Source organism: Mchenga conophoros, linkage group LG12 (genome assembly GCF_057382185.1).
Source record: "Mchenga conophoros isolate Kocher_MC1m ecotype Shallow Benthic linkage group LG12, M_conophoros_male_GT1.1, whole genome shotgun sequence".
Classification (NCBI taxonomy): Eukaryota; Metazoa; Chordata; class Actinopteri; order Cichliformes; family Cichlidae; genus Mchenga; species Mchenga conophoros.
This window is the reverse complement of record NC_140537.1, coordinates 29,228,043-29,243,005: the sequence shown is the minus strand read 5'-3', so window position 1 is coordinate 29,243,005 and position 14,963 is coordinate 29,228,043. Positions and strand designations below refer to the sequence as shown.

Genomic DNA, 14,963 nt, shown 5'->3' with positions numbered 1-14,963 from the left:
CTGTTCTCCAATTTAAATCCACAAAAGGTCAAGTAAGATCTGCCTGGCAGACAGGAGGAGAGACAGAGTGTGAATAATTAGTGTCTGTGTTGCCATAGTAACAAAGTGCACTGTACAGTGCCGAGCAAAGGGAGGGGATCGCTACATGGAAGTGGACGTCCCACAGATTTGTGAGCTATCCCCATTGAGGGAGCATAAAGAGTATCTCGGTTCTCCACAACCCAAAAACAGCATGTAGCACTTAAGGATGGTATCATTTGCCTCTTAGCAATCCTGCACGAATCACCTCAGTTTGGGTTCCAGTCTTTTCTTGAAGAAGCCTCTTGATGATCTGACTGTGTCTGGCATCCCTTATCCCATCAAACATAAACTGTCAGATGCATGAGCATTTTGGACAGTCTTTGAAAAACATTTTCTGATTTGTGCTTAGATAAGAGTAGAACAGCCAAGATTTAGTCTTTTATGTGCATCTGAAAGCCATAATCCTCTATACTTTGACTGCATACCTTTGAATACTTGATATGGCATGCTGCAGAGATCCACTCTGAGCTTTTGTTTGGCCTAATTTATGAGGTAAACCACCCAAGCTTGGTCTTTTAAAGCAGCAGGAAGAAAAATAAATAAAATTGCAGACAAACTGCTCATGGATAAACACCGCAATTTATCTGCAGATAATAAGAAAAAAGAGAAATCCAACAGATAAACATCTAGTAAAGCAGTAAAATACTTTAATTGGCAAAATTGGTAAAATAGTTTAATTCAAAAACCTCACAGTGTGAAAAACCTTCAGTTCATTTATAGATCTCCAAATCACAATCACAACAGGCGCTGAATATGCCGTGTCATTAAACATTAAAGGGTAATTTAAATCAATCTATAACACTAATGCACAAAGATGTCTTCACTTTAAAATGTAAATGTAAATTTAAACAGAATACATTTTTTATTTATTAATTTTAAATCTCCATATCTATAAAGGTCAAATCATGAAATTTAGGCAAAACAGAAGGTAAGGGGTTTGTTTTTTTGTTTTTGTTTTTAAATCAGCATCTCAATTTTTAGTTTAATCTAACTCAATATTTTTTTATGTCATTTACAGCGCACTTTTTTTATTCTTTGCAATTGCTTTTCCAGCACTTGTCCAATTAAACACAATAGATAAACCAGGTTATTAAATATAAAACTAATATTGGTTTGCAATATTTTACTTTCATAAGTTTAAAATCCAGATAAAAAATACAGCTTAATGATGAAATTCTCTAAAAGAAGAAAGAATATATGTGTTTTGTTATAACCATTTTATAAATTTTTTGATCTTTTAATATCTAAATTAATATAATGACAGACATTAAAGACTTTATTCAAATTTAGATGGAAATAATTTATCATTGATGAATGTACTGAATCTGAAACCGAGGAGGAACTATGTTACACCTGTGCATGTTCCCTCTTAAGTGGACCTGAAAAAGGTATAACAGGAACAACTACTCTGTCTGCAGCTGTCTGTGTCTCCATTCACAGCAGAGCACCATCCCCATCTTCAGATGCTTCATTAGAGCTGCTTTTGTAGTCCTTTCTGCCATCTGTTGTCTTTACTTAAAAGCATGTTCAACTGGGCTGAAATCAGGGGAATGTTACGGCTATTTAAGAACATTACATTTCTTTGTTTTTAGAAGCTCTTGGGTTAGTTTGCAGTATGTTCTGAGTCAATATCCCTCTGTGGATCACTTCAGTTTTGCAGCATTTGACTGAATCCCATGAAAAAACAAAACAAAGGCTATATCACTATACACTTCAGAATTTGCTCGACTACTTCTCATCATCAAAATACTGCACTGACCCAGTTCCACTGGTACCCATGCATGCCTATGCCATCAAATTGGCTCTACCATACTTGACAGATGATGCGGCATGCTTTGATCATAAGCGCTCCCTTTCCTTCTCCATACTCTTCTCCTGCCATCACTCCGCTAGTAGTGGTAAATGGTCTGTATTTATATAGCGCTTTACTAGTCCCTAAAGACCCCAAAGCGCTTTACATATCCAGTCATCCACCCATTCACACACACATTCACACACTGGTGATGGCAAGCTACATTGTAGCCACAGCCACCCTGGGGCGCACTGACAGAGGCGAGGCTGCCGGACACTGGCGCCACCGGGCCCTCTGACCACCACCAGTAGGCAACGGGTGAAGTGTCTTGCCCAAGGACACAACGACCGAGACTGTCCAAGCCGGGGCTCGAACCGGCAACCTTCCGATTACAAGGCGAACGCCCAACTCTTGAGCCACGATCGCCTCACTGAAGTTGCTGACTACTTCAACATGTCTTTGGATCACATAAGGAGCTCTGTGAGCATCTACCAAGTGCAAATACCAATTCAAGTACAGACCTTGTATCTTCTTAATTTACAGGGAATTAATGCGGATTTGGGTTTTACCTGGCCATGACACTCCTTATCAGTCAGCTGTCCAATTATTTTTAAATCCATAAAAAGGAGTGACTACGCAAAGGAATATTAATTTAAAAAATGTCTATATGGTAATTCGTTTATGGTTAATGCAGTGTTATTATTAAAACCCCTGATTTAAAACAAAAAGTCTAATCTCAGTCAAACCTCAGTTGCAACATTATAAACGGTCACTGTCTAAAGGCAGATTTCCCCCAGACGTCTGTGGGAAATCTGCCTTGTAACTTATGACGTAACAGGAAACGCTTCTTAACCTTGCGATGTAACCTACCAAGCCATTTAGTTGTTGTGAGATGTATTGACCTGTACCATAATATACACATGTAGTTACATTTTTCATAAGATTAAAAGGGGTTTCCAGCTATGTTGTAAGTTACAACAGATTTCCTGCAGAAGTCTAAATCAGGCTTTACTGATCTATCTGAATGACCAGAAGCAAATAGCAGTGAAAGTTATGTAATATTAACCAACAAAGTCCATATTCTGACTTTATGACTTTTTAACTTCAGGTCTGAAGCTTATTGAAATGATTGTAATTGTAATTGAAATGATTATTTATGTGTTTATAATGTGTTTATTCTGATATAAATAAAGAACACAAATTTGCTACAAACAACTGAAATTAACATTAGCCAGAAAATATGGCAAAAAAGCATCACACTCACCTGTGACCTGCACCCCGATGCGGAAGTAGACGTCAGAGTTACTTAGATATCTCTCCACCAGGATATAATACCATTGCTCCCAGGCAGGTACAAGGGTGACTAATTCACAAGGGTTCCCCTCCCTGCAGTCGAGGGCACTTGAGTTATGCACTGGCGGTGCCCGCGCTCTTATCTTCAGCACCACGGGACAACTGTCACTACTCTTGTTCTTGGTGCTGCAGTTTACCAGCTGAACCTTCACCTTTGATATATAATTGGGGATGAACACTCTGCACAGGCACACATAAACACATGTTTTAGGCATTATACCACACAATAAAATGTAGACCTCTACTGAGTAAACATAATGTAAGTCAGCTTCATTGAAATAATTGTCTTTTAGATTTGTTGAATGTTGTGTATCACATCTATTCTGCAAAGGCTTCTATGTTAAATCTATATACTATATATTTTATCATGAGAAAATTAAGATAAGGCTTCAATAAAAATATATATAGTATTATAGTCCCTTCACATCATTTATGCAGCACTCATAATAGCAGCTCTCCTTCCTTTAGGCACCATCGCGAAGACCATGAAAAAAATGAAGATTAACCTTGGAAGCAAAATCTTATTATTCCACTCAAAAGACTCAAAGTAGGTGAAGTTGATAAAGGTGTGCAAACTAATCACACACAGGAATTGCACCTTTTAAAATGAAATTGCAAGATACATTAAAAAAACATAACTTAAGAGGCAGATGAAGGATTAGGCTGGGGAAGTGTTATGCTGCAAAAAATAAAAATAAAACGCAATTTTCTCCTGGTGTCTTTTCTCAAAGTCAAGCCCCTGTCAGGTTTCTAGGAGCCCACGTAGGTGACTTACTTATAAAGTGCAGATCTATTATGGACTGGGATCATCTGGTCAATGAAGTATCCAGGGTAAAGTACTGAAATCCCAATCAGCCTCTGAACAATGAGCTGAGGCTGGAACAGATACTGGCATTCCTCAGACAGACCCTACAAAGATAAAGCAGCAGTTGTTCAGATTGTATTTTTGTGGTTAACTCACCAATTTTTTTAAAAGCTGGTAAAGAGGAGATTAGATATCATTCAGACCGACTGAAAATTCCTAATGGACTGTGTGCATTAAGCCTGTCAGCCTCCTGGATTAATATCATTCCGTCCTCCCCCTCCCTGCCACACAGCGTAACATGCACCCACTATTTCACTTGTGTTGTTCTGAACCATTAATGCTTGATGTGCATTACTTTGTGAGATGAGCCGAGTAGACAGACTGATTTAGAGCCAAGAGACCGTGCATTAGTTTCTACACATGATGTGCTGTAAAATTTGTTTGTAAAATGAAGAGAAGCCTTTTGCACCTGATTCAACAGGACAGGTGTGAATGCCAAATTAGGCCCTTCGTTTCTGTCAACTGATCATTGACCCCTCCTGCTCTCGAGTCACAATTACTGTGGCATGTCATTAGTCTGGAAGCTGCTGGGGTGACCCTTTGATTTATTACAGCCTGTCGCTTGGACATGCACATGCACCTTGTGCTTGAATAAAAGCTCAACCAACGTGGGCTTTTGAGAGCAAATGGTTTTACACTGTGAGCCCAAACGGTTTTGATGTTCAATAGCTTTACATTTGACCTTCTTCATACCAAAAGCGATGTGGGCATTCATTCATTTTCCACAGAATTTCACTCTTGGCAAGATGTTAAAGCCTCTAAAACTCCATTAGAGCCATAAAGCACTAAACCTCCCTAATGAAACCCTGTCTAAATGCATTATTTTAGCTCCTTCAGTCACAGCTGCCCACCGAGACGATGTAATTTTAAGGTTCGCTTTGGAATATACAGTATGTCAAAGTTTATCAGGTATACATGGAGAGCTGCAAAAAAACAAAAACCTTTTAGAGCTTGTGTTCTCAACTCTGTTCAATTGTATGCTGTTGTATTTGAGTCAGCAGTAAGTATTGTTGTATTGCTGCTGCACTGAATTGACAGGACATAGTACCTGTCAACACATTCTCATCCCAAGGTGTCAAATACAACGGTTTGCCACTGGCATCACAGAGATAAGCAGAAAGCTGTCCCCTTTCCTTGGAAAAGGTGTAGCATTGGCCTAGAGGTTTGTTAGCAAGTAGACCGTGGCTTGTACCTTATTAGGGAACTTTTGCTGACTTGTTTTCTTTTCATTTTTTTTTCATTTGCACTCACGTTTTTATCTTGTATAGGTACCACAACTACCTGTTTAAGTTTAAAAGAACGTTTTACAAATGTACCTCTTCACAATATTAGCCCTGCGTTTATAAAAATGCTCAAGGGCATCCAGTGCGCTCTACAGAGACATATAAAAAGGGTATTACAGAACTCCAATTTTGCTCTGTAAAGAGTAGCATATTCTATTTGCAATAAAGGACATTTCAGCAAATGCAGTTATTCCCTTTGACTCTGTTTTCAGTTGCTAAATCCTTACTTACTCTTAAGATTGGTATTAAACTGAGATAGTTATAAATGCGTCGCACATCTCCCTTTTCTGCTTGCATTGCTTCCAATTGTGTCTATTTTCTAAAGGAAAAACATCTTAGTTGCTAGAAAATTGCTTCAGAAAGCAAAATTTTAAAAGGTTTGTTATTTCCATCTACAGAGTGTGTCATTGGAAGCTGGTCACATTTGAGCCATGGTGGCTTATATCCCCAAATCCCCCAAAACAAACCAATTCTTCTGTATATGTGATGCTGCTGGCAAGTTCTGATTATATTTTTGATTGTTGTGTATTTCAGGTGCACTTTTGCCAGTCAGTGGAAACCACAAAGCACAAGTGAACACCATGCCAGTGACACATAAATTCCCTGAAATGGAAATCAGCAGGTGTTTATGCAGCCAAATAGGAGAACACGATGAGATGAAGAAAAACTCTCTGACACTGTTCAGCCTCTTTAGGTTCTGCAGTACATACTGGAATACTAATGCCAAGGATCACTTAAATCATTTTTATTTAATTTATTTTTTTTCCCGTCACAAAGGGGAGTTAAGCAAGCATGAGGAAAATGATTTAGATATCATTAGAGTTATGATACATAACACTCTGACACAAATAAGCTTACATTTTACCAGTCATAAGTGGTGAATGATGTGTAACACAAACATGATGCAGTCTTTTCATTTACAGCTCTAAACAACTGATGCTGGGTGCAGAGGGGTTTCTATTTTTCACAGCGTGGATGTAACGCTGGCAATATTGGTCTAGTGGTTCAGTAGTAAGAGAGATTCATTCGGAGTATTTGTTTTCAGTAAAGCTGTAGGAATTCTGGTGTTTATTTGTGATAAATGTGCAGGCTCACCTTGACTGAGATCTTGCCTTCATCCTTAGGTAAATGTGCCGCCAGGAACCAGTCTCCAGGGAGAGGGCTGGTCACGTTGAATGCTCCTGTTGTACGGTTTGGAAGAGTCCAGGTCAGAGTCACAGCAAAGGACCCTGGGATGACTGTATCCCGAGGGAAGCGGGTGAACAGGGGGTTGATTACTGGAGGAGCCCCGGACCTGAAGTACCTATTAATCACAAAGCCACAGTTCAGCCTCCTTAGGCCTAATACTGTCATAAACAACAAGAACATCTGCTAAATATTAAAGTTATCCATGGGAACAGCTAACAGCAGAAGTACAGCTGGCATCCTATACACAAATAAGAGTCACAGCAACAAGTTCTCAGACCACACGTCTTCAAAAATATTATATATTTATACACCAGACAAAGATGTTTCAAGCAAGGAGTTAATTTATTCAGCACATATCCATCTTTGACCTTTCTTTTGATCTCAGCTATGCACCTGTAGAGCATTGACTGTATCGCGCACAGTTATGACACCACCACACTGACAATCCAGACAGACAGGCATATAAACACCTGCCAAAGCACTCAAAATGGTCTTTGTTCTGGTTTCTGCTAGAGCAAGTGATTCCAAGGCCATGTTTCTGTATGACAAACACACACACACACTCACAGCTGGTACCGTTTCAGATACAGAACATTAATAATAAGCTCTTCATATCTGAATGGAACAAACGCGTCCATTATTTCAGACGCTATATCACTGAGACACAGGAGACTGACAAAAATACATAAAGCTTCATACAGCTAACGGCTTCACAGTTTCTCCTTGCGTGTAGGCTATAACCCCTTATTTTTCTAAATGTATTTAAGATGCTTATAATCAGCTGGAGAAGAAGAACACTTCAGTTGGAGAACAACAACAGAACAGTGTTAAGCCAAACTCGGTGTCTTACACAGTCACATTGCGGTTCGGGCAGCTGTCTCCAAACGTGCCCCCTTGCTCCTTGAAGGTGATGAGATTCCATACGGCCATCATGGTGTCGTCAGGCACATTGAAGTGGAACAGTTCCACACTGGCGAAGGAGTTGAAAGCACTCAGCTTACGAGGCGTACGGGTGAAGTATTCAGTCACAAAAAGGCAATCTGCAGGGAAGAGAATAAGAGGAATGTGTCCCAAAAATATTTGTGATGGTGGATAGCCTTTAAGCCTTATCGAGCCATTACTCTGCTTTGTCACAACTAAAAGTCACTTTCAACATACTGATGTACGCATCATGTTTGGCATGTTACCAGATTAGTTTAGAATGTTACCAATTTGATCTGGTAACATTTCTTTTCAATGCATACAAACTATAGCTGAGGTTAATGGAAGTTGCAAGAAAATAAAAACGTGACCTAATAATGGTATTATATGAAAAGTCAGGTGATCAAAGTGATGTAGTGTCCAATGCAGGGCACTATATCACAGGGTGGAAAACAGTTTTACTGCCACTATTACTTTAAAGTAACAACGTCCTATAAATCTTGAAGCAAAGTTGCAATGAAAAGATAGACAAGACAGGCGGGTGCTTTGCTTTACTCTGAAGTGCAGTGGTTGGTTTGAGGAAGAGAAACTTTGACTCAACTGACTGAACATCCCATATGCTTTGACTCATGGTTGTAGCTGGGAAACTTAAAACTAAAAATGACATCCATACTGCATGCTACATACTACAGAAGGACTGCAGAGTGTACTATTATAATCTATTAAATGTGTTGCACAGTGTAGTACGACCGCTAAGCTGGAAACAACCCTGGATTTATTTGTATGTTCATGTATTCAGTGTATCTATAGCTCCACGGACATTTATGGTAGCCCATGAAATAACTGTCAGCATATCTCAATTAGGAAAGCTGTGTGCTTGGAACAACCATCTCACTAACAGACCAATATCAACATCGTTGAAAGCATTGAATCATGATTAAAGCTGTTGCTTACAAAGAATAAATATTTAATTATGAACATTTCCCAATATGCCTGTACTATCACTGCTGTGACTAGAGAGCAGTTTTAAGGTGACTCGCTGTAATGACTTACAGAGTTTCACCTCAGAGGCAGCAAATTATTTCTTTAAGAGGTAAATAATCAAAATATGTGATCAAAGACTTTTAACTCCTTCAAAAGAAGCTGCGGGAGACGGATATATGCAGGCTCACTCACGTCCTGCATAATGTCAAATCCTTGGATTACACCCACCAAAGCCTCTCCATATAAATGCAGCAGACAAGCAGCAGGTGTAATCTGCCACATTACCTACATGAGCTGGGCTGGCATCAAGCACAGCCAGCGGGTGGGCAAAAAATGGGGGAAATTGTGTGCAAGTCACTTAATTGCTACACTAGAACATAAAGCGTCTTTTAGGCGAGGCGTTATCATAAATATAAACTCAAGTAGGTAGAAAAGAAGGCAGCAGATTATTACGGGAATAATGCGGTGGCACTTTGATGTTTCACTGGAGGAAAATGCTTCCACTTGTGGCGCATTCGGTTTCTGCGTGTCAGCCATTAAAATTGCAATACCTGTGGTGACATTGTTTGGGTTTTCTTTTTGTCTCACCTACAATTTGTACAAAAATATAAATAATTTCACACCACTGTTTTCAGAATACAGTGAATCTAAAAATGATGACAGTAAAATAACAAAACAAAACAAAACAAAAAATGATAAATAAAACGAGTGAAAAGGCAATGAGGTGCAAACGTGTAAAGAAATAGGTTGTCTTGAATGCGCAATACTTTCTTATGTTTGCGTAAAAGGAGCAAAACAGCTCTTTTCTGTTCTTTTCTCCCCCCACGACATTATCCACTCACCTATGGAGGCAACCTTGAATACTAAAGATGTACTACGGAAGCCGAAACTGAGAAGAATGAAGTGGTTTGCTGTCAAGAGTGAAATCCTAATCCCATACAAAGCTCCAGGTCTTTATTTGAGCCTCATTCCAGCCTTTTGCTGGACTGTTATCTCTGGTATATGTGAGCCTTCTTTACATTAAGATTCTTCTTTGCCCTTTCATTAACAGACTGTGACTGGGGTCACAGCCTGAAGTGCTATAACTCAAAAGGGTGAGTTTGGCGCTAACAGTGCTGGAGTCTGCAGTAAGCCTACAGTCACTGCTTGGCTGATTAGAAAGAAACAGACATGATTTTTTCTTTCCATTTACAGATTGCAGCTAAGCCCACAAAAAGTGTAGTTACAGAAAGAGGTTTAAAAAAAGAAGCACATCTAGAAGTAGGACTGTGAATGGTGATTACGCTATTCAAGAGGAATCCTTAAATCAGAATTAATTGCTAATCGTCACTTTTTCCAGGTGTCATAATCTAAGGTACATGAAAGCCACCATTCATCATCAAAACTACACCTTCACACAGTCTCTAGATCACTAACAGAGGGTCAGGGCTGTCACAGTGGGTCAAGAGATGGTAGAGGGAACTAAGAAAATCAAACTCTTCCTTTTTAAAAACCTTTGCTTATTGTCATTTTGCCTCTTTACTGGCACAAACTAAAATCTTAGAGGGGTTTATAGCCAAAGGATTTTAAAAAATCGTTTTTCCTAAGCATAGCTTTTAATCATCATTTTTATCACAAGTTAATATTTAAGGCTTGATTTTGCTTACACGTGTTAATTGCATCAGTGTCTTGCAAGTACTGAATATCCTGAAACAGGGTGCGTTTCTTTGGCAACTGTCACAGCCTCGCGTTTACATTTTTATAGTTGTGATTTCCAATGCTCTCTAATGTGCAAGCTATACAGAGGTGGTTACCGTCACACTTAATTGACAAGACAGGCTACGTGTCAAACACGTCGAGATCTCAAGATCTGAGGTTGTTGTGACAAAATGAATACAGAAAATTAGAATAATGAACTGACATATCTATTTTCAAGCTACGCGTGAAAAGCTCCGGGCTCGGTGACACTCCAGCAGCCACGCACAGAGACTTCACTTAAGTCTGAAGGTGTAAACATGCCAAAATATCTAAATATGCTTGTTTGTTTGCCAGCCAAATAAAGACGTTTCATTTGAAGATAAAGGCAGCCGAGTGCTTACAGGCTTTCTCATAGTGTGGTTCTGGATTCAATAATCTCTTCAATGAGCACCTCCCTACCACTGTTTTACTCTGTTAGAGGCTTAATATAGACATAATCCTGCTTTTTGTCATCTCAACATGGGATTTATCCATTAATACTTAGCTGGGCTGTCTTTAAACTTTATTTTTTGGAACAGCAAAAAGTAATTGCTGCTTTTCGAAATTCCTCCTCCTCTAGCAGATTTTAAAATCTCTCAAAAAAAAAAAACAGCTGCTAAAGATCAACCATCTGGAACAAGAGCCACTAAATGACACCAAATTTAATACTGGCCAGCGATAAAGTCAAATTTTGAGTCAACACTATTCTCTCCTCCATCCTCCTCACATCCACCTACAGAAACAAACGCCTCGAAGATAACACGCAGCCGTAAAGATTACTGGACCTTCCACTTCCACAATGGGAGATGCAGACACCAGAGATATTAAACATTAACAATTCATACACATCTAAACATGCACAATCTGCCTGGCAATCAAGTGGGTTAACATAAATTATTTTATGGTAAAGAATAAGCTCTAATTCTCTGTTGTCTCTGTTTTACTGAGATATATCCAAGAAAGCAGGGGGGAAGGGTAAAGTGGGTAAACTGGGCTTTCTGTCTAAAGCCAAATATGTCGAATGAGTTACTAGAATTGATAAAGCAAAACAGCAACAAGTCAGACAGACCTGTATGGTCCTTAGTGGCCACAGCCAGTACAGTCTGTGCTGTAGGTATGGATTCATTGTTATCACACAGGGAGATTTTTGTTGCACACCTCAGTCTTGAAGCAGCAAAGAAATTTTCATGGATAGACATTTAAAAAAGGAAAACAAATCAAGGACGATACGCTTAGGTTCTTCTTTTTTAAGGAAACAGATAGAGAGAAATAATGAGAGCATGCTGCACTTTTCATACATTTAAAAACCTAAAAACAACTTGATTTTACAAAAGTCAACTTCAAAATTGTCCCATTATCCAGTTAAACCAGTTTAGTCCTCATCTCCTATCAAAGCAGGTTAAATTTAAGACGGGAAACAAGAAGGTTTGACTTAACCTTTCCCTTTATCCCATTACTATGGTCACATTTTGTAGTCAGCCGTGCCAGCGTGCACTAACTTGGCTTTGAGCCTTCACGTCTCCGCAAAACGAGAACAAATGAAAGGTAACAAGAGTCAACACGTCCGGACTGATCGGTTTTCTTGTGACCACATTTAGACCTCCGTATCGTAGCCTACAACCTATAGGAGCTTCACTCAGTGCATTGTGAGCCATAATTAGCAGCATCCTTCCCCATACGTAACGTAACCGAAGCAGGTCCGTGTTCAGGAAAACCGTTTTGTCAGTGGCCGAGACTGAAAGCAGCAGCTGTGGATGTTTCGGAGACTGAATTGAAGCCAGAGACAGGATGAGATGCTGCCGCCGCTGCTGGGAGGATTTCAGCACCCCGACAAAAGGAACAGCTCCGCGAATCAAACACTCACTGAATGGAAACTCACCTCCAACAGCGCAGAGATAGGTGTAAACAAGCAAGAGGAGCCTCGGAGGGCTACATCCTGAGCCCAGGCGCTCCAGTTGCCACATCGTTAAAAGCAGAATATTTTGTGAGGGGCTCCAGCCCGAGTGCAGTTCTCAGACGCTCTGCTGGTCTACATTTTTTCAGATATTTGCCAACGACCAGCTGTTTGTGCATGACGTCATTCAGACGACGACGGGACAGCGCCTCCTCTTTGGCTTTGATTTGACAACCTCAATATGTCGACTTATTTCATTGGACCTCCGGCCCTGTCAGTCCGGCGATAGTGCAGACGTAGATTGCACCACAAGGATTCACACTTCGCCGTCCTGGCCACCCGACACGGGCACGAGTGAGGTGTGAGGCTGCAGCTGCCCCTCGAGCCTGCAGCCTCTTCTGCCAGGACCCAGGACACAAAGTTGGTACTTTGGAGGAATGGAAGACTTCATCTTATGTGGTCGTGCACAAGCCTCAAAACTAATAAAATACGATTTCCAGCGATTAATAAATTCAAAGCAACTAATTTGGGTTTCTGTTAGACTAAAAAAAAAAGTAAAAGTGCAGCAACTCCACGTGTCAGTCTAGTTTTAAAAAACTAGCAATATACATACTCCTTAAAATATAACATATTACGTGAGCATAAATAAAATGAAAGGCTAAAAGGATTTATTTTAATGATTCATAGTGGGCTCAATTTGGGCCTCAAATATAAAAGCAGTCAAACCACAGTTAACAAAGCACAAGTGGACAATGAGTCATTACATTTATCCAGTGAAAAATATTTAAAAGTGAATGAATACACAAAATATACTTGAGGAGTTTGAATTTTTCATTTTAAGGATCACGTGGTCATCGGGTGACGTGTTTGTCAGACAATCATCATGCTACCACCAGGACACTGCCATTAAGAATGACTCAGATTTTTATTTCTAGGCCATGGGGTGACATGAATCATAAGTGTCCCAGCTGATTTATTGGGATTGAGTATAATTGATCTGTCATCAATGAAACATTAAACTAAAGCACTAGAGCTGAGCTAAAAGAAAATGTGTGGAGGGTAAGAATGTCAAAAGAATGTTACTGATGTGCCCAACAAGATGTAACTCTACTCATCTAACACTAACTCACAAAGACTTTAATAAATCCAACACACAGGATGGGTGCCAGTTAAATTGCCTAGGGTTTAATTTAAGCAGCAAACTATAGAGTACAGAGTAGCTGAATTTTGTCTAAATTCATTTATGACTAGTACACAAAACAAATATTTGCTTTTTTACATCAGGTAGCTGGCATAGTTTGACATTTCACTGATCTAAAACAGAGAAATCCACTTTCTTCTTATCCTTGACCAAATAAAAGTCAAAGGTTTGACTATGTTACAGAACAAGGTGGGTGAGAAACAAACAAATTCAACACTGGAACCTGAAGTAATAGTGATTGTGGAGGAGCAGAGAGCTAAATAATTACATATTCTTTAGTTGAAGATTGTATTCAAACTACAATCTAAGTAAAAACTGAGTGCAGAGGTGTAAGATATGCTATGCAAATGTGGTTTCTTATAATTACTTTCATGTGGCGATGGAACAATGCAGCAAATAATAAATAAAAAATAAAAATTAAATCTTTGGTTTATTGCTATGATTCAGTGCAGTGTCTGCAGCAGCCATAGTTTACTCTGAAGCCTTCCTCAAAGTTCGAAAGATTGCCAGACTCCCTAGATACCACGACCCACGCATGGCAACCCACTGTGTATGGCCGGCCTCTCTATGAGGTACCACAATATTCAACTAAGGTACTGTTCTGTTTCACTGCGACTGACTGAAACTGCCTCTTTTAAAGCCGGCCTTTTCTTCTTTAGCTCTTTCAATGCATTTTGTTTGTGAAGGCGCTCTATACACAGACTCGATTTAGCACACGGGCACAGACAAGATGCACAGCACTCACACAAAAGAGACACAGGAAAGTATATGCTTATGGTTATCTAAATCAGTGCTGCCAGTGGCCAGGTCATGAAAAATCTGCCTCTGTCTTGGAAATTATCCCAACTACCTCTTATTCCTTTGAATCCTAGGAGAAGCTCACATCCTCAGAGGCAAAACGTTTCATAAGTTTAATTGCTACTGTAATTAAAAGTAGTTCAAGTCAGTAGGAAAGATCACTAAGGCTGTAAATAAACAGCTTCAACAAAAGCGAGTGCACACCTGTACCACTTGTGTATCACTTACATGTGAAGTGAGTCAAAACTGGATCACCTTGCAGTAACTGCATTAACAGACCTCACAGGATGAATTCAATCCAACAAAAGTCACTACACCTTTCATTGTGGAAATTTAAAGCTCATACTTATTTATTTTTTAATAACACTCTCAATCCTTTTTATTGTGAAAGACACAAACATTATAGAAGCTCCTGGAGAGAAATAGTTGAGTCTGTCTTTTCCAGAGAGAATTGTTATTCTACATTTATCTACTTTCTACTACAGAGGTATTCTGATCCAGGCCAGGCACATGCTTGAGCATTTCATAGTTTTTATTTTTTAAGAACACTTGTGTGAAACTCTTTTGCTGTGCGCTTTGAATTGTTGTCATGTTACACTATTCTTCTTCTGGCAGGCTTCTGGAGACAGGGAATTATCTAGTTCACGAGAATTCATGGTGCAATCTACAAATGTCACCTCTCCAACACCTTTTGCACTCACCAATAACATCAAACTTTGCTTCACTGTCAGGACAATGATTTCAGTCATTGTTCCAGGCCAACATCAGGCCAAACATGCCGGAATCGATCTGAGCCAAACAAAGCTCTCTAGGTCTCATGTGACTAAAGAATTTGCTGCCAATATTCAAGCTACTCTTTATGCTCTATAGCAAAGTTTTATATTGCA

At 39.4% G+C, this 14,963-nt stretch overlaps 1 protein-coding gene across 1 annotated transcript in view; it reads right to left on the bottom strand.

Annotated features, from left to right (window-relative positions):
* tmem8b (transmembrane protein 8B) overlaps nt 1-12,259 on the bottom strand; it is a 34,929-nt gene extending 22,670 nt beyond the window's left edge. The window contains exons 1-5 of the mRNA XM_085295105.1: nt 12,063-12,259; nt 7,413-7,602; nt 6,470-6,677; nt 4,002-4,135; nt 3,138-3,406 (exon numbers count right to left, since the gene is read on the bottom strand). Coding sequence (XP_085151231.1) covers nt 3,138-3,406; nt 4,002-4,135; nt 6,470-6,677; nt 7,413-7,602; nt 12,063-12,147 — 886 coding nt within the window. The 5' untranslated portion in view covers nt 12,148-12,259. The remainder of the gene's footprint in view (nt 1-3,137; nt 3,407-4,001; nt 4,136-6,469; nt 6,678-7,412; nt 7,603-12,062) is intronic.
* Between the last annotated feature and the right edge of the window lie 2,704 nt (nt 12,260-14,963).